At 46.0% G+C, this 20,000-nt stretch overlaps 2 protein-coding genes across 2 annotated transcripts in view; one reads left to right on the forward strand and one right to left on the reverse strand.

Annotated features, from left to right (window-relative positions):
* Window positions 1–20,000, forward strand: part of LOC310876807 (zinc-binding protein A33-like) — a gene marked incomplete at both ends in the record, with an annotated part of 168,599 nt that overhangs the window by 30,875 nt on the left and 117,724 nt on the right. The window lies entirely within an intron of this gene.
* The window catches only part of LOC310876353 (microtubule cross-linking factor 3-like), a gene marked incomplete at its 5' end in the record, with an annotated part of 26,581 nt that continues 19,719 nt past the window's right edge, over window positions 13,139–20,000 (reverse strand). Inside the window, 1 exon segment of the mRNA XM_083789877.1 lies at window positions 13,139–13,266. Coding sequence (XP_083646003.1) covers window positions 13,200–13,266 — 67 coding nt within the window. The 3' untranslated portion in view covers window positions 13,139–13,199.

Consider the following 20,000-nt stretch of genomic DNA (forward strand, 5'->3'; position numbering starts at 1 on the left):
CAGAAATGGAAATCATCATCATACAATGAGGCGAGGGCCTTATTGTAGATATGACACTGGTGATGACACAAGGAAATGAGCAGACAACATTGGAAAATAGAACACTATATACAAATTAAGCTGGTGAATGGCTATTTTCTCCTGATCGGCTGAAATGTTGTCACCTACCTGGACATGTATTTTCTGTTTATTAAAGAGCTGGAGAGACAGACCTCATCTGTTACTTTTAACAAAATACTTTTTGTTTTAACAAAAAACATTTCACTTACCCTACTTTTTAAAGCGGCAGTCCGTAACATGTGTTAATGAATACGAATCACAATCACAATCACAATTTGCATCCTCACCTTCGTCTTCAATGTGTGCGTTTACACAAAACACGTTAACACTCAAAGCTGGCCATTCATTGTCAATGGCATTCAATGTTTGTGTTAGGACAATGTTTGTGCTTACACACACCCTCAAAGCTTTTCAAAGCAATTGAGAGGTGATAATAGTAGACAACCATATTTTGGTCCAAAATGTGGCAAAACCTTCCCTAACTGCATGGATTTTGTCTTGGCTGAGCAGTGTAAGACACATCTTACAGATGGCATTGGCATTTTACACTATAGTGTGCTGTGCTGTTTAAAGAAGTACATAAGTGGTGGTTCCCCGTAGAAGCCTCCGCTGGACCATTATACAAAGGTTTTTATTTTATTTATTACAGGGGTGTACTATTGATGGTGATGGTTGATGTGAGAACTCGGCTCGGCCCCACATTGCCTTTACCGACGTCAGTTTGGTGCCATGGCTACCGTTCAGCTGTCCCACTCGCACCGGCCCGGACGTCTCTGTGCCTTTTTTACATCATGCATTGCATATATGTGTCCTCCCCTGCTCTCTCTCTCTCTCTCTCTCTCTCTCTCTCTCTGTGTCCTCTTGTACTGTATGAATGGCATGTCCAGCGAGGGACATGCCGTGCCAAGCACTGCCGTCCACACGTCTGTATCTGCCTTTCATAAGGGCAGGGAAGGGGAGTGGGGGAAGGGGGGAGGGGGGGGGGGGCATGGGAGAGGAGAGAGTGAGTGCATGACTGCAGCCTTAAGGTCATGCAGACCGCACCAACGCAACTCCTTGCGAGTGCCATTGGGGATAGTGGTTGCAAGGAGTTGCATGTTGCAAGGAGTTGCATCGGTGATACTTGATAGTCGTGCATCTCCGTGATAATGGAGCTGCGATGCCTTGTTTCATGGTGCGATTGGTATTAAGAAACGGTAACCACAGGGGACTTTAGCTGGCGGTTTCATGTATAACAAATGGCGAACCTCTGAGCGTCGTGACTGAGAGACATGGTTGGAAAGGTGTTGGCATGAAATTGACCTTCACAAAAGGTACACGTGCGCCTTTACACAACGCACTCTGCCAAGGACCTCTGTGGCACATTTTTTGTCGACTTTTATTGGCAACACACAAATGTACCACGTGCAGACCTAAAAGTGTGCTTTGTTGTATAGGTAGACTATTTCACCCGGTTCGAATGCTATCAATGCACTGAATGGGACATAATCACGTTGAATGGTCTCAGTAGCCGTCTACTGACCTATACCAAGAGGCGTGTTGTCCGACTATAACCCTATTACTAACTTGACTTAAGCCATTTGCTCCTCTAGGGTGTATATAGGCCGTCGACTTAATGTCCTCCATCTCACTCGGCTTCTAGCCGTTCTTTCGAGATCTCCCCAGTTGAGCCTACTGTCTGCCATCATGTCTGTCTCGATACTCCTTCTCCAGCTGTTCCTGGGGCGACCTCGTTTCCTTTTTCCCTGGGTGTTCCATTTCAGGGCTTGTCGGGTGATGTTTGTCACAGGTTTTCTGAGGGTGTGGCCAATCCAACTCCACTTTCTCTGTCGGATCTGTATAGGTCAATTGGGATCCTCATGGCTTGTTCTTTTCCACAGGTCCACATTGCTAATTTTATCCCTCCACCAGATGTGTAGAATGCAGAATGCCAGCAGAATGTCACTGTTGAGGCCTGTTTGCCTCTTTTCATTGCAGCTCAAAAGGCTTCAGAACACACAACGAAAACCCCAGGCCACAGAAAATCCACTGAATGTTCAAGATTCAGGTTGTGTGGGTGTAATTGTGTTGAGGTTTTAAAACCTCAAAGAAAAATAAGAAAAATAAATGAAAATGAATGTCATGAAACCTTTAACCAGCCACGTAAGTAGGCCTAAGCGAAGTTGTTGTATAGAGCAGTTTCACATAGTTTTTTTCCCCTCTGCGAACGCTGTCCATGCATGGTCAGAAAGTGTTATGTGAATGTTGCTCAGTTTCACTTTGAGGGATGAAATAGACGTCGGCCTTCTTGTTTGCCCTTTTTGGACATTATTAGGTCAACCTTTTTCCGGATAGAACAAAACGACATAGTATAGAGCAGGACGTGACATTAAGGCTTGTCCTGTTGTCCAGGACAATTCTTTCTGGACAAGTGCATTTCATCTTTACTTGTCTGTTGGACAAGTGACTCTCGGTTTCACTTTTTCTGTGATGCTCCTGGCAGACCAACAACATTGTCCTATCCATACACGGTTAGTAGACTTCCTTTGGGAACAGTCCATGTTTGGGATGCACAAACGTATGGGGCACACAATTGACAGGTGTGTTGTGATTGGTGTATTCCTTCACTATATCTGCATCGAGTGACCTCAGTACAGAAACTGATTTAGGAGATTCCGACCTTTCAACACATTTTGTTTTGATTGTATTGTTCCACTTTTGCTTTGGCAATGTAAACATATCTTTTCTCATGCCAATGAAGCCAATTGAATTGAATTGAATTGAATTGAATTGAATTGAATTGAATTGAATTGAATTGAATTGAATTGAATTGAATTGAATTGAGAGAGAGAGAGAGAGAGAGAGAGAGAGAACACACACAGGCCCTCCCCCTCTCTTTATTTATACCAGCACGGTGGACAGGCTAAGATTTCTGGCACCAAAACAACGTCACGCTTGCTATTTGTGTCTGAGGCGCAGCATAGCGCTGAGAGGTAGGGTGACAGCTCCGTGGGGACCAAGGGACTTCCTGTCCACGCACGCACACACACACACACACATGCACGCACGCACGCACGCACGTACGCACGCACACACACACACAGCCTGAACATTTCACACTGTCCGAAGAGCAAATTCTGTGCCTTTGTCTTTGTAAGTGTGTGCGCATGCCTCTCCCACACAAACGTGTGCTTTGTGTGTGAAAGTGTGTATGCAAGTGTGTGTGTGTGTGTGTGTGTGTGTGTGTGTGTGTGTGTGTGTGTGTGTGTGTGTGTGCGCGCGCGTGTGCGTGCATGCGTGCGTGCGTGTTTATATAGGCCTAAGCAGAAAAATGAGAGGGAGTCTGTTTGTGTGAGAGAGGGTATGCGTGTGTGAGAGAGGGTATGCGTGTGTGTGTGTGTGTGCGTGCGACTGTGTGTGTGTGCGTGCGCGTGAGTGAGTGGCACCTGTCAACCGGGCCCGGCAGACAGACAGACAAGGTGCCATGGCGGGCGGGGAGGGCTCGGGGTTGTTCAAACAGGTTTATGAGGCGAGAACCACACATCATGAAAAGTGATCTAATCAGACTGACACTTCCTTGTCTTCGCCGCCGCGCGCTCCACTCGTATACTTATAGGCTACGTCGGGCGGCCTGGCACAACTATAGGGCTCAAATACACGTCACTCACAACCAGTGGCATGCACAGATAGACACTAGGGGGTGCTAGAGCACCCCCTGCCCTTTTGGCAATGTGCCCTTTTGTGCCTAATTTTTTGTACAGTATGTGGACCATGGTGACATTGATAAATTATTTTATAAAACACTTTTTTTTTTTTTTTTATATATTTTTTTTGCGGCTTACGCCTTTTATTGATTTTTGAAGGGACAGACAGTAGGCTGACAGGAAACGGGAGAGAGATGGGGGGATGACATGCAGTAAAGGCCGTGTCGGGTCCGGGAGTCGAACCCGCGGCACACTGCGACTGGATTACCAGTCCGGTGCCCAGACCGTTACGCTACGGCCTGGGCCTATAAAACACTTTTAATATATTATTTAGGCCCCAAAATCTATGAATCTCACACTATTAAGGCAACCGGCCGGTTCCACCCGCTGCACAAGGTGCCGTTCTTTTCACTTGAGCACCTGCCCCTCTAAATGTCTGTGCACGCCACTGCTCACAACCCTTCTCTGGCTCAGGGCCCACTCGGAGAAAGCTTCAAAAGAGTTCACAGCTCACCCTATATCTGACCGCTTGTAACTCGGGGCAGCCGTCAACCAATCACAGACAGAGCCAAATCCCTCCCCACCAACCAGACGATCAACGATCATGTTCATGGAATCATATCAATGTGGAATGGACAATATAGAGCCAATCATGCCTCATGGCTCTGGAGGATAACTATATCTCTCTAAAGCTAACACTCTGTTAATTCATTTTTAATGAATAGAACTTTATTTCAAACAATTTGCGGCTGCCTATATTGGACAGTCTAATCATTATGCCTCATGTTGTACATATAGTAGGCTACTAGCAGTTGGATTATGCTACGTGTATAATGCATTCAGCGCTTTTTAATACTTTTTATTGTTTGTCACGATTTGTAAAAACTGGCAGACCCAAAAGCAGAACACAACAAAGACAAAGTCCAAGGGTGTTGATTGAAAAACAAAGGAGCTGTACTGTCACCGAGACTGAGAGTAGAGGAGCAAAAAGTTTCCTAAAAACACTAATAAGGATTCACAAGGGAATACAGTCACTAGCGCACTTGACTAGAACGTGTTACCACACACTGGGGTTGTGAACTGATCTGGAATTGGTGCAGAGAGAAGACCAAACATTTATAGACTGGATGATGATTAGCTGATGCCAGGCAGGTGAGGGAGATGAGGGAACTGGAACCAGGTGTGCCAAGCTGGGAGCTGAGCCAAGCCTACGCCCACAACACATGCCCACTCACAAAGACACACACACACACACACACACACACACACACACACACACACACACACACACACGACACAAACAATACAAACACAAGACAGACAGACAGACAAACAGACAGAGACTTGTCTCCCCTCTCCCTCTTCTCTTTTTCTCTCTCCGAAAATAACACAAACGAAGGAGCTTGAACAAAAACTAATTGCACCCATTTATTCTGATTCAATCTGTATACGGTAGATGCAATGAATGACACCCTGGCACACAGCTCAATGAACAGTTGTTATGTCAACGGACTGCTCATTATCAAGAACCAAACATATATAGGCCATACAGTATAGCTGCATCATGGACAGTGTTTTAAGGTTATTTGAATATCGTTGATATTCAATCAATCAATTCAATCAATTCTTACCATATTATGGTGCTTTATTGTGCATTACATTCACCCATTCACACACAGATGGCAGTGGAAACCATGCAAGGCCACAACAGCACATCAGGAGCAATTAGGGGTTCAGTGTCTTGCTCAAGGACACCTCGACACTAACTCTGGGGGAGCCCGTGTTTGAACTGGCGACCTTGCAATTGCCATCCAGCCACTCTACCCATGAGCCACCGCCGCCCCTACTTGTGAAGTGGTTGGAGGTGGTCTGTCTCCTCAGCCACCCACGGCCCATTGCCACCCCACACACAAGCAGTTATACTAAACTATGGACACACCAGTTCGTTCAGTTGTAGAATAGTGTTTGGCAATTGCAATTGATACTGAAGCCTAAATGGTGTGGAACAGTAAATTGAAATAATCAATTTAATCTTTTATATATATAAAAAAAAGGAACCATGATATCCAATAGTGGCATCTCTATGTAGGGCATGTAAATATAGGTTTAAGATTGACCAAAATAGTCAAAATAACCGATCTGCCGCACAATGTGATGTTTTGTGAACTTGTAGATCAGCTGTTTTAGCAATTTTTCGGTTACAAAGTGGTTCAAGTGGTTACTAATCATTTTAGAATCACTTGTATATAAAAGACGCGCTTCTTGATTATTCAATTAATCAAAACATATAACGGATAATTGCAGCCCTATAATCCTATAGAACATATTCGTATAGGAGCTTCCGAAAACCAACACAACAGAACAATGACATTTATCAAATAATGCAATGCAAGCCTTGTACACAGATCACAAAAGTCTTTATGTCAAAGCACTGTAATGTTTATTATCAAGAACAAAAAATATATATACAGTACAACTGCATCATGGACAGTTTTATTTATTTTTCTTAACGGTTGTTATTTGAACATCTTGGATACGTTACTTTTTGACAATATGGTACAGTAAAACACACTATAGACACAGCATGTGGCTGCCGGGAGAGCACAGGTGCAACGTTTTAACGCTAACGACCTCCGCTAGCTGACCACCTTGGTTTGATTTGAGACAACATGGCAAACCGCATGATGAGGATCCATCCGGTTATTATTAATAACACAGAAACATGCACCCGCTAATCAGGGGGGCATGCTAAATATCATTACACATGACCGACTGAAATTCAAGGGGAAATTAGTCAAAGTAAGGCAGTATAGGGACAAGCATGTTGAGTTAGTGTTAGTGTGACAATTGGTTTCAGCATAGTAGAGGAAACACAAAGTAAACCCACAGCAAAACTGCAGACGTTTGGAGATGATTTGTTTCCTGAACGTGGCACATAATGAGGCAAGTGGATGGTTTCTTGGACATTCTGTTTATAGGCCACAGTTCAGACCGCAGGCACATCCATCCCATTTGTATGTGTTCAGACGTCATCGACTGGCACGGGTTCCCCAACTGTTCTGGCCAAATAATCATACCCATGCTGACAAGCACTCGGAATTGTAGGAGTTTTTAAGCATTATACCTTTAGTTTGACTCGGTTTCCGAGTGAAAATAGCCGATCTAACAAGCTCACAACGTAAACCGGCTATTTTCACAATGTTTGCACATTTTCAAGTCATATTTGAAATTGTGGCCTTTTTGGTATTAAAGGGTCTTACAAGTCATTAAATTGTAACTTTAGAAATGCGCAGATATACCCTATATTTGTGTGTCTGTGTGTGCGTGCGTGTGTGTGCGTGTGTGCGTGCGAGTATGTGTTGTGTGAGGCACCCCCCCAAAAAATAATTTGGGGACCCCCCCCCCCCACGAGTATGAATCAGGCTTCAGTTTCACAGTGTCCAGACCTGAGACACATCTTTTAGTTTGGCACAAAACAGATGAGGGGGTTCGCGGCCAAACACATTTCATTTTGAGGGTCCTTGGCATGAAGACGTTCAAGAACTACTGATTCGGAAGGCGCTTGTACAACCGGCGACAGGTATCAAAGCACACAGTGGAGGGGTATGTACAGTAACAGGTGTGTACAGTAGCAGGTGTGTACAGTAGTGAGAGGAACAGGGTCGTCACATGATGACCGTCTCGGTGTGAAGACGATACGAAATGGGCAGCGGAGCCTGCTGCTTCCGCGCGGAGCCGGGGCTGGGCGTCATGGGGCTAGGGGGGCGTGCCAGGGGACTCGGGGGGCGGTACATTGGGCCCGGGGAGGAGGCGGGGGCGTGGCCCGCCCACCTGGAAGGAGGCCGCTGATTGGCGGGCCGCGAGGGCCGGGAGAAGCACTTCCTCGCGGCCGACGGGGACGATGACTCGTCCGGGACTCCCTGTGGGCGGAGACGAGATTAGATTGAGTGAAGCGTTTCGGTCTCTGTGTGTGTGTGTCTACGTGTTTCTGTGTGTGTGTGTGTGTGTGTGTGTGCGTGTGTGCGTGTTTCTGTTTGTGTGTGTGTGGGTGTCTGTGTGTGTGTGTGTGTGTGTACACGACGTGTTTCTGTGTGTGTAGTGTATGTGTGTCTTTCAAAACATCGGTCACATCTCAAAGGCATCAAACCCAAACTACAGCCATCGGTCAAGCTCTAGTGGGTATCTGTGTGTGTGTGTGTGTGTGTGTGTGTGTGTGTGTGTGTGTGTGTGTGTGTGTGTGCGCGTGTGTGTGTGCACGCGTGTGCGTGCGTATGTGTGTGTGTGATTTTGCTGCCATGGCTGCTGCCAAATTCTGTGTAGAAAATGTATACAGATGTGCCATTCCAACACTTCAGGCTTTACTGTGCTTTTCCTACATTTCTTCCTGGAAATACTTCTTTCCATTGTAAAAAATATAATCAGAACAGCATGCCATGGCACAAAATGGCACATCTGATAGATATTACCGTCAGCCCTAACGGACGAGACACGACTCACCTGCTGCTGCGCGTCCTGTCTGTGAGACGCCTGTCCGCCTCGGGGACAGGCGGAGGAGGAGGACGAGGAGCCGTACTCGTGTTGAATGTCCAGCATGTCCAGCAGCTCTATAAGTCCGTCGTCCCTCCCGCCTCGGGGGGACTGACCCGTCGCCGCTGGCGCCGACCTCTGCATCCTCTGAGAGGCGTTCAAGACCCTGTAGTCCTGGTGGGCCCTGGGCTCGGCGGGCGTGCCCGCGGTGGCAGCGGCGGCGGCTGACCTCCTGGTCCTCTCGGCCGCATCCCGCTCCCCCGCCCCGCTGTTGGCCCTGGGTCTGAGTTTTGGGCTGCCCGCCATAGCCCCATTATGGGCCCTCCTCTGGGACTGCAGCAGAGGATTACTCGGCTGATGGGGCGATTTGGGCTGCTGCTCCATGTGATTCAGTCTCCCGGGGGAGTCTATTAGTGGTAAGCCCCGCTGCTGCTGCTGCTGCTGCTGCTGCTGCTGCTCCGGGCCGGGCTCCAGCAGCAGCAGCGCCGCCGCCGCTGCCAGCACGTCGGCCCTGCCGGCCGGAGCCGCGGCGGCGGCGGCAGCGGCGGCGGCGACCACCCCGAGACCACCCCTGCGCTGACAGCTGGGGCTCTGCTGTTGCTGGGTGGCGGTGGTGGTCACCACGCCGCTGTCGGTGAGCGTCTTGCCCTCGTTCTCCTGGAGCATGGCGCCGAACTTCCGGAGGACGGACGGGCTGCCGCCGCACTTCCTGTCCGCGGCCAGGGCGCCGCTGCCGGGGCCGAAGGACTTCCTGTCTGGCGGCGCGGGGGAGTCGGAGGAGGAGGAGGGGGGCGCGTTGGGCAGCTGCGAGCGTTGGGGGGGCGGCGGCGGCGCGCCGGTGGCGAAGGCGTCTCTCTGTCGGAGAGGGGGCTTATGGGAGTTGGAGTTGTTCTCTTTGTTGGGGGAGCTCTCCTTGCCGGTGTGGCTCTTGCCATGTGCCACTCTGTTCTTCCTGTTCTCTGCGTCTTCACAGCTGCCCGGGAAATGCTCCTGACTCGTCCTGGCATGACGACAAAAAATATATTTTAATACATGGTTTAATCCCAGTGATTCTTATGTTTGATTTTATTCCAAGGACCCCCGGTTTGTTATGCACTAGGCCACGGCACGGACCCCCATTTGAGAACATGCATTCTATTTCTAGACTTTAAAATCCTAACTCTGAGAGTGTGCCACTGCCATGCATAGTCCACCATGGCACCGTTGGAGAGGCGACAAAGAAAGCACAAAGACCGTCCTTCTGTATGAATATTCATATTCTATCATATCATATCGTCCTGAAATACATTCACTGGTTTAGGTAAAAGAAGGAAAAAAAAAACCCTCACCTTTCGATGTCAGGCCATCTGTTCGTCTCCTCCTGGTATCCAGGGAGATCCTGGCTCACCTTGACTGTCTGGTCAAAGTGCTGAAGACCACAAGATAAAAGACAATCAAAACTGGGTCCTTCATATTATTATTATTATTATTTATTTTGTGTAGACCGAGAGCGTAGAGCTGGGAGGCTAACTGGTGACTCTACCCACTGAGGGCCCTATTTTAGGTGAATGCTCCGTCAGTCTACAGGTCAGGGAAGACAGCAGGTGAAAGTGTGTCTGAAAGGGATCTGCTTTCGGGGGACTGTTCACTCCGTGTTCGCAGACTTGTAGGAACCAGCATAGCGTAATCAATATGTTTAGTGACTCAACCTAGGCTCCGGTTTCTGCTTTCCTCGGAAGTGCAAATGCCAATAGAAGCGAGGCTGTAGACCTTTTCTGTACCAGGGACGCACTTTATAGTCAGTCATATTGGTATCGGGCCAATAGATATCGGTATTGGACGTAGCAGTAGGCCTAATAAATCGGGTCATGCCTCGAGGACCTCTCTAGGGAGACACCCGAGAGGCATCCAAATCAGATGCCCGAACCACCTAAGCTGTGACACAACTCCGAGTCTCTCTCGTGTCACTGAACTTCTCACCCTATCTCTAAGGGAGATGCCAGCCACCCGCCGGAGAAAACTAATTTGTATTCACGATCCTTATTCTTTCTGTCATTTGCCCGGGAAATACATTTGTTCAAATAAATCGCGAAAAGCCGTATCGCGATTCGAATCGTATCGTGAGTTGAGTGAACCGTTGCATGCCTAGAAATGATCTGTCTATCGGTCAAGACCGCAAGGACATTTTGTTTTGGTGCCAATAAGTGTCTGCTGTTTTTTTACATTTATGTCTAATAAACTATTCAATCGATCAAGCAATATCTACACAATAGAAAATATAGCTGCAAGCAGCTATGAGACGAGAGGGTCAAGCCCAAAAAGACAAAAAAATCACACCGCTCCTATCATCATACATCATCACACTCCAATTGTATAAAAATGCGATTTCTTCGAAGTGGCCACAAAAAAAGCTATCGAGCTAATCATGAAATTGACTCATCGGGAGATCTGAAGTCAGAGGTCTTTTGACCAATGACAGTGAGCTTCAGTTCCTGAGGGATCCTCACGGCCCTCTCTACCATATTTTAGCCGAATTCCGTGAAGAACGAGCACGGAACTGCCAAAACTGCTAAAATGGTGGGACATTTTCACGGAAACAATAACGGGCTCCTACGCTAGTTTTCTGCACTCACCACGCGGCGGGTTCTGCCGTTGTTGTTGTTCTTCTGGTCCGTTCCTTTGGCCTGACCCAAGTAGTCCTGGAGCAGGTCTCCGTATATCTGCGACACCGAATCGTCGTCGTGGCAACAGCCGCCGTTATGCCGGCGACCCGAGGGGGCGCCGTGGTGGTGGCTCCGGCCGTTGGTGTGGTGATGATTTGGCGCTGCGGCGGCGACACCCGGGCTGGCGCTGCTCTTGCCGCCGCCGCCCGCGAAGAACGCGTTGCCGTTGTGCCCGCCGCCCACCAGGCCAAACTCCGCCCCCACCACGCCGTTTTTCGGGTTGTTGTTGTCGTTGTCGCCGCCGGCGACGTCGCTTCCTCCCCTGCGGGCTTGGACCTCGTTGTAGAGCTGAGACGAGAAGAGGAGCAAAAGAATATCAATATCTATATCTATAAAATGTTGTTTTATAGCAAACTTTTTTAGCCCTCTGACCCAAAAGAGACACATATAACTCTGTACGGATGTAACCTAATGGACCTGTACGGTTTGGTTCCATTCGTACGCTCTCATAGTGACCAAAGCGGCTCTACTACGACGTGAAGTTTACACTTCAATGTGCTCTTACTATCGACGCCAAAACGTTGCGCAACCCAACTATATTTAAAGTCCTCACATGTCTTATGCGTTTTCCTTTCTGCCAAGACAGACTTAAAGCCTCTGTGTGTGTGTGTGTGTGTGTTCAGCGTGTCTGTCAGCACATCTTTGTTTAATTAGCTTGTTAACGAACATCTGTCTGTATCATTGCTCCAGTGGGGCCACAAGGTCGCGGGGCAGCGACTGTACTGCCAAGAGTTTATTATGGAACAGTAGTGCGCACGCACACACACAAACACAGTCACACGCACACACACACACGCACGCACGCACGCACGCACGCACGCACGCACGCACGCACGCACGCACGCACGCACGCACGCACGCACGCACGCACGCACGCACGCACACACACACACACACACACACACACACACACACACACACACACACACACACACACACACACACACACACACGCACGCACGCACGCACACACACACACACACACACACACACACACACACACACACACACACCCTAACACACTCCCTAACGATGATGCCACTGGTAGCTGTGAAGTGTCCACAGCCCTCATATGAGACGCAGACAGACTAGAACAAAATGGTACTATTTAATTATGAGCATCATGACGGGTCCAGGCTCTAGTTCCGACACACCAAAGGTCGACAGTCATTGGACAGAGAACCTACGCCAAACCCTAACCTAAACCTAACCGCAAGCACGGCACGACACATGTCAGGAGCGACGGGGTGATTTCCACTCTACACTAAACTTTGCCAAAAATAACCACCAGAGCGTCAACTATAAGTATATGGGGATGCACACTTCACAGTGACAGCTTTAAGTACAAATCCTCATTTAACCCCGACGGGAGTTAAAGGAACACTGTGTACAGTCCAGTAGGTGTTGAAGTAGCTATTAAGCAATAATATATCAACATTTTAATGACATTTAAATGTTGTATTTTTTGATAGAACATTTGATATGTCCAGCTTTGATGGTTTGTGTAAACACTAACGTTGGATGCCATTGAAAATGAATGGCCAGTTTTAAGTGTTTGTGTGAACACAAACATTGAAGACAAAAGTGAGGACGCAAATTGTGATTGTGATATTTTTTGAGTGGTGCAACCACTCCAAGGAACAGCAATGTCCGTGTCCGCCTATGTGTTCAACTATGTATGTGTTCAACTATGTATGTGTTAATGAGCACGAGTATGACTATTAGTACCAGTAGGGGCGCTGTTGTGCCAGAAAGAGAGATAGTGCTGTACTGTTGCCTGCTAATGAAAGAGAGAGAGAGAGAGAGAGAGAGAGAGAGAGAGAGAGAGAGAGAGAGAGGAGCGGGGGGGGGGGGGAGAGAGGGGAGTTGCAACACTCAGTTCACACAGGTGTGATTTTTTAGCTACTAACGGGGGGTTAGCTAGTTCAACCTGACCACAGTGCATGGATAAACAGGCGGTAAACGGTGCGTTCCGCGCGCTCCTCACCTCCTCTATCTTCCTCTGCATGTCGTGCAGCTGGTCCTCCCACTCCTGCATCTCAGAGTCAAAGGTGTCCGTGGCCTCGTGGGGGTGGGGCCTGTCGGGACCCCCCCCCCAGACACGGCGGTGACCCCCGTGACCCTCCAGGCTCCGCTGCAGGTTGATGGCCGCCATGGTGACGACGATGATTTGCAACACGAAGACTCCTTTTTTTGTATTTTTTATCCCCTCCCCCGCCTGTGTCACTCACTGTCCTTCCGAGGTTGACAGAGGGGAAGGAGGGAGGGATGGATGGATGGAGGTGTTGGAAGCACTGCAAAGAGAGATGGGAAAGATGGTGGTTGGTTACAGCTGGTAAAAGGACATACCGCATAAACCATCGAGAGACCAGATTCTAAAAATGTCTTCTAAAAATCTGTTTTCTGCAAAAATCTATGTTTCTATGTCAGTGGTTCGCAACCTATTTCATGTCACGGACCCCAAACATTGTTATGTAAGTGGCCGCCGACCCCCATCTGAAAATAGGACCCCCCAGAAGCAAAGACTTGATTGACATGATTTTTCTACAGCTAAAGTTTTAAATAATGGTTAAAGTTGTTCAAAGCTAAGGTGACACAGGACTCTGAGGAACCGAGTTGACCACTTACAGGTCTGAGACCCTGAGAACGTACAAACGGGTTCCATTTGTGCATTCTCATGCATTATGGCGGTCCAGTGTCTAATCATATGCATACCAAACTGGGTGTCCTTGAAATGTAAAAAAAAAAAAAAAGGTCTGAGGAGCATGCATGTCTTCGCGGCTCACATGGATTTGACTGTTCGGTGACACAAGAGAACGCAACAGGAAGGATTGACGCATTCCATGTCCTTCACAAAAGGTCAGATATTTATGGGTCTGGTTGCCTTCTGCATTCTTCTCCGAAAATGTGGAGCATACACTGTCATGGGCGCGCCCCTACCTACGGGCCGGAACGGGGGCACGTGTGGACACCGGTGTCGCGTGACATCGCCGTCGAGCTGTGTGGTCACTTTAGACCGCACATGATAAATCCATGGTGTTCATTTTAACTCAACAGGTGTACCGAACGCAACCAAAATGGACTCCGTTTGGCTCCAGTTGAACACATTCTGATTTAAATGAACATTTGACTGCTTGTGTGCTGCCATGGGAGATGATGAGCCCTTTGCGCAAATCTTTCAAAGGGTTTAAGTGTCCAAAAAGCGCCTCTGCGGGTGTTGCCTTACCCAGATGCGTTCACGGTTCAATGGCACGTTTCCCTTTGCAGCTCTTATTTCACCTGAAATATGCGGAGTGCATCAGCGGGCAGTGCCGTCGAATAATCAATATATGGCTTAAGGTCAGGGTGCAATGCATCTCTAAATGATTGTACATGAAGCATCATCTACACTGGGGACACACACAAAGACCCGTATACTTGCAGTGGTGGAAAAGGTATGCACATTTTGTGCATACTTTTTATATACTGCTGTATATAAATACTCTGTTACAGGTACAAATCTGGAATTCAACATTGACTTGAGTAAAAGTACAAAAGCTTCAGAATGTAGAACCAAGCATAAAAGTACAACTTGTGCAGAATGTCCTATTTAAAGTTTTCAAATGTATAATAAGCTGTTGAAAAAAGCAGATGTACAAGCTCACAATGCTCACATTGAGACACATTGTGAGCTTGTAGATTGGCTATTTTCAAATGGGAGAAATATAATAAAGTGGTTACTGGAGGTTTTGTAATAATAATTCAAATATACAAAATAACTAGTAACTAAAGTTGTCAAATAAATGTAGTGGAGTGAAAGTACAACATTAGTAAAAGTATTGGAAATTGGAAATACTCAAGTAAAGTACAAACAACTCAAAAGTGTACTTAAGTAGGCCTACAAGACTTGTTTTTGGGGTTTTTTAGAATTGATTGATAAGTATACCCATACCCCACTCACCCCCCCCCCCTCCCCCTGTTGAAAGCACTGGAACTCTCCGGCCACTTCCCTCCCACGTTGTGATGCAAGAGCATGCACCGTGCAGATATTTATAAACTTGTAACTATGCATCATAAACTAGTTGTCTCCGCGGCAAGCAAGCGGCCAGCAAGTGACAGCGATACAACATGGGGGTGACAGAATAAAACGTATACATGCGGCACATGAACCGTTCGCACACACACAACCAGACGCATGTACTGAAATTAACAGATTTATTTCCGTATAGGACCACAGTGGAAACAAGCCCCCCGGGGGCTTCTTTCTTGCGTCATCCTCTTGGCACCATTGTAAAACCTTGTACTGCTGTACTATTTGTAAACCGCTAATAAAGTACTCGATCGGCCTTCATCAATAAGCCTTACCGTGATCAAAAAATGCAATTCTTTCAGCCTTTTTTTCCCCCAATAGTAATCCTCTATAGTTTAGTCGGACGCGCGAGGCACCGTCCGCAACAGTGCGATGGGTGCAGTCTGTCACTGTGACTGCAGTGTCCACTCCGGCGGTTGCGTCCACCTCCTCTGTCTCCGGGTTTGTCTCTATTACGTTACGTAAACGGTGGCTCCGGTGGTGGTGGTGGGATTTTAAGAGGGTCCCTCCTTGTCGTCCCTCCCCGGTATAGCGCTGTGGCGTAATAAAGTCCCAGACCTCGGATCTGCTGCTCTTAGGCTGCGTGGAGGGGGGGGGGGGGGGGGGGGAGTAAACAACTTCTGTTCCAAAGGGGAGTACCCCCCCCAGTCTATATACTGCACCCCCCCCCACCCCCACCCCCACTCCCCAGTGTTTACGTGCGGCTTGTCACTGGAGCCGGGATCAAATATCATAATGTCAAATTTATTCCAGCATTTGAAGTCTCGATGGGACAACTGTCGTCACTGCCATCCTGGCTATAATTACAAGGCGTCACGGGGGGGGGGGGGATGTGGGGGTGGTGGGAGAGAGAGAGAGAGAGGGAAAGTGTTTTCATAGCTATTTCAGCTGCTACAGCGCCGTTGGCCAATGGGCTTCTCTGTTGCTACTCTGCTTTGGGCTGCTTGGCAGATTTTGTCTTGTGACCATCCCGAGCCGCAATGTATTTTTCCAAGAGATGACAAATAGGTGCACGCACAGAACGCCGCACACACACACGTGCACACACACAGGTGCACACGTGCACACACGCACACACACACGGTCAAATACTCTGTGGCGTTCATTTAACTCCCCGGGAGCACTGAATGGACCCCGGGTGCACTCTCAGTTAACACTATAGGGGGATTTGACTGTGTACTTCATGTGAGCTGCGTTGTGAATAACAACAACAAGATATATCATGACTTTATGTGTCTTTATGTTAGGAGAGGCTGTTGCTTCCAAACAGATGCCTGGCATACCTGGCATACGTTTTTAAATCGTAAACTTTTAATGTAATTTGTAGTGCGTTAACTTGCCATGCTGCTTTGGCTTGGTACAGTACAATAGCACAATAACACGTAACCCACTGTGGCAAACTTTGTCACACATAACATGACAGATAAACATGTAATAAAATGGGGGGAAGAGCGTCATATACCCCTAACATATTAAATGTAATGAACTAGAACAGTGGTTTTCAACCCTTTTCATATCAAGGTCCACTATTTATTCAGCGTTTGAGCCACGGACCACCATTTGATGAGATTTTGCATCAAATCTAGCATTGGATATTTTGTTGTCGTTGGATAAGATGTTCCATGCTGTATTGATATCGGTACCATTTGGACAGACAACAGGTTGATCAAAATAAATACAAATCTGCATTCTCTCTAAATGTGTAAACTTCTTGTAAATTAAGTAAGCATGATGTTTAACAATTATTTAACTCTTGAGAGTGTACGGGTTCATTTGGTTTCATTTTACGCTCTCAGGAGATAAAGATCAACAAGGGTCCGTTTGGTTAGCAACTCTCCATCATTTAGCTGAGGACCACCTGGAACTGCCTCAAGGACCACCGGTGGTCCCCAGACCACTGGTTGAGAACCACTGAACTAGAATGTAACTTGTGCGACTACAGTAGGCTGAAGTTGAAGGGAGGTGAACTAAGTAAGTACATTTACTTAAGTACTGTACTTAGGTACACTATTGAGGTATTAAGTACTTTACTTGAGTAATTCAAACTTCCAATATACTTTTACATCTACTCCACTACATCTCAGATCCAAATGTTGCACTTTTACTGCACTATATTTATTTGAAAACTTTAGTTACTATAGGTACTTATTAGATTTGGATTGTTATATATTAAGCAGTGATCACTTTAACCGTACATTTGAAAATAGCTGATCTACAAGCTCACAATGTGCGCAATGTGATGCATTGTGAGCTTGTAGATCTGATATTTTCAAAAGTTTTTATACATTTGAAAACGTGAAATGGGACAACATGTACTTTAACCCCTTTTGGTGTTGCATTATGTAATGATTTAGCCATTGAAAAATAGCAGATCTACAAGCTCATAGCGCGCCACTCGGGCTTGTAGGTCTGCTATTTTTGAAGAATCATGAAAAGTGACATGAAAGTGTTTGAGAACGACTGACATAGAAAAACTGCTTTTTCAAGAAAACAGTCAGGATTTAGAAGACATTCACAGAATCGTTCCCAGGTCAAAATGGGTTGAGTACATTTTGAATGCCGGACTTTTGCTTGTAACAGAGTACTTATACATTTTATTATTGATACTTTTACTTTATTGAGTACTTTCTCCACCCCTGGGTGACTGCTCTTGAGTCATGGCGACACCACAGCCACTCCCCCAGACCGCCACGGCCATCAATCAAGTCTGCTACTCTCTGCGTCTGGACCAATGTTGTGTTAACAACCCGGAACATACTTTACTGGATATCACGTGTGTGTGTGTGTGTGTGTGTGTGTGTGTGTGTGTGTGTGTGTGTGTGTGTGTGTGTGTGTGTGTGTGTGTGTGTGTGTCTGTGTGTGTGTGTGTGTACATAACTCTATTTGATTCTTGATTTTCAATTTTGGGTTGCTTGATTGTACTACAACTGTGTAATTTGATGCTCTTTTGACAGACAGACAGACAGACAGACAGACAGACAGACAGACAGACAGACAGACAGACAGACAGACATTATTGTACAGACAGTATTGGAGCGGAGGCACGGCTCAAAAACACACCCGTGTGAACTGAGAGATAGTGATAGCCATAGTATATACAATAAGAACATGGTTAAAGTGGTCAAAAGTGGTTGAACCCACTTTGAGTTTTACTTAAATACTCTGTCAAAGTAAAAGTCCGGAATTCACAATGTACTTGAGTAAAAGTACAAAAGTATTGGCCTCACTTAAAGTACCAAAAGTAAGTGTAAGTGTAAGTGTTCATTATGCAGAATGTCTCATTTCAAGTTTTAAAATGTCTAAAAATCTTCTGATAATCGCAGATCTACGAGCTCAAAATGTGTCGCATCACCACGACACATTGTGAGCTTGTAGATCAGCTAGTTTCAAATGGCTGAAATGTACAGTATATAGCGCTGAAGCGGTTAATACATGTTTTGTAATAGCCTAATAATAATAATAATAATAATAATAATAATAATAATAATAATAATAATAATAATAATAATAATAATAATATAAATCTAAATCTAAATCTAAATCTACAAAGTAACTAGTAAGTACAGTTTTCAAATAAATGTAGTGGCATAAAAGTACAATATTTGCCTCTGAAATGTAGTGGAGTGGAAGTGAAAGTACTGGGAATTGGAAATACTCTACAAATAATTCAATATTGTACTTGTAATTGTACTTATTTACTTTACACCACTGAATGCAACCAACATAAGTCTTACCATGTAACACTGTTGATGATGAAAGGACAGCAGCACAGCAGCAACTGATGAGTTGCTCTGGACAAACAAAAAACGGAATAAACACATGACGGAAGCGAGTATATTTAGCATGCAGAGTAAAAAAAGCTGATCTTAAAGTAGCTTCTGAATGAATGACGCTCCAGCTCCCTGCTGGCAACCAGTCAGTCCCCTGTGGCCTTGTGACTATAGGGCAGTCATGATTACAAATTGAAGTTGACCATTAGTGACCAGATTTGCCATCACGCAACCTCCAGCTTTTCACCAGAGGAGAAAAACGTTGTTTTATTTTTTTTATCCAAAATTAATTAATAGCACAGGCAGACTCTTCACAAGCATGTCTGAAATAAGTATCAGAGCTGAAATCGACATGTATATGAAACAAATGCTTAAACATGTAGCTATGTGTAATGTTAGAGACCACAGAAGTGAACCTTTCTGTTCACCTGTCTGTTTTCTCAATTCGCTGTTTTCTGCGAGACATTACTCTATATGGCATATCTCCAAAACTGGTGGGTCAAACTGAACAACCAATGTCAGTTTGAAGCTATGATTCCCTGCTTTCACACAATCCAATGGCAGTCCCTCAGTCAAATTTGTCCACAATTTAATAGTTGAGATGAATAACAGTCTAAGGGCCGATTCATACTCCTATTTTACCGCTGTTTCGGCGCTGTAGTGCCGAAATGATTTTGGCTCGTCAGAAATTTTCAGTAGCACCGAAGAGCCGACTTTAGACGGTACCCGCCCCCCGAGACCTCAAATGACGTCACATTGTAGGCTCTACAGAGCCGAAAACGACTTTTATTCGGCTCTAAAATAGAGTATGAATCGGCCCTAAGTCCACACTATTTATCCATAATGTATAAATTATGGATAAGGGGTCAGGACAGGTAGGCCTTTTCGGGAGGGGTCAGAATAAATTATGAATTTTATGGACCGTTATTCGTTTCGAACTATTACTAATAATTGCAAATAACGATTGAATTGAGTTTGTGGCATTGAACATTAGAACACAATGAATAAAAACATAATTTCTGTTTGCCTTTTAGTCTTCGTAATCAAATATTGCACATGGTGTCACAAATAACTTAAATATACAAAGAAATTACTGACATATTTAATCATGTTAAGTGTGTTGGATTAGAACTTAAAAGAACGTAAACTGTTTGGGAAGCTGATACTGATACAGATATAGATACAGAAG

The sequence above is a fragment of the Protomyctophum parallelum genome (assembly GCF_964188405.1).
Source record: "Protomyctophum parallelum genome assembly, chromosome: 19".
Classification (NCBI taxonomy): Eukaryota; Metazoa; Chordata; class Actinopteri; order Myctophiformes; family Myctophidae; genus Protomyctophum; species Protomyctophum parallelum.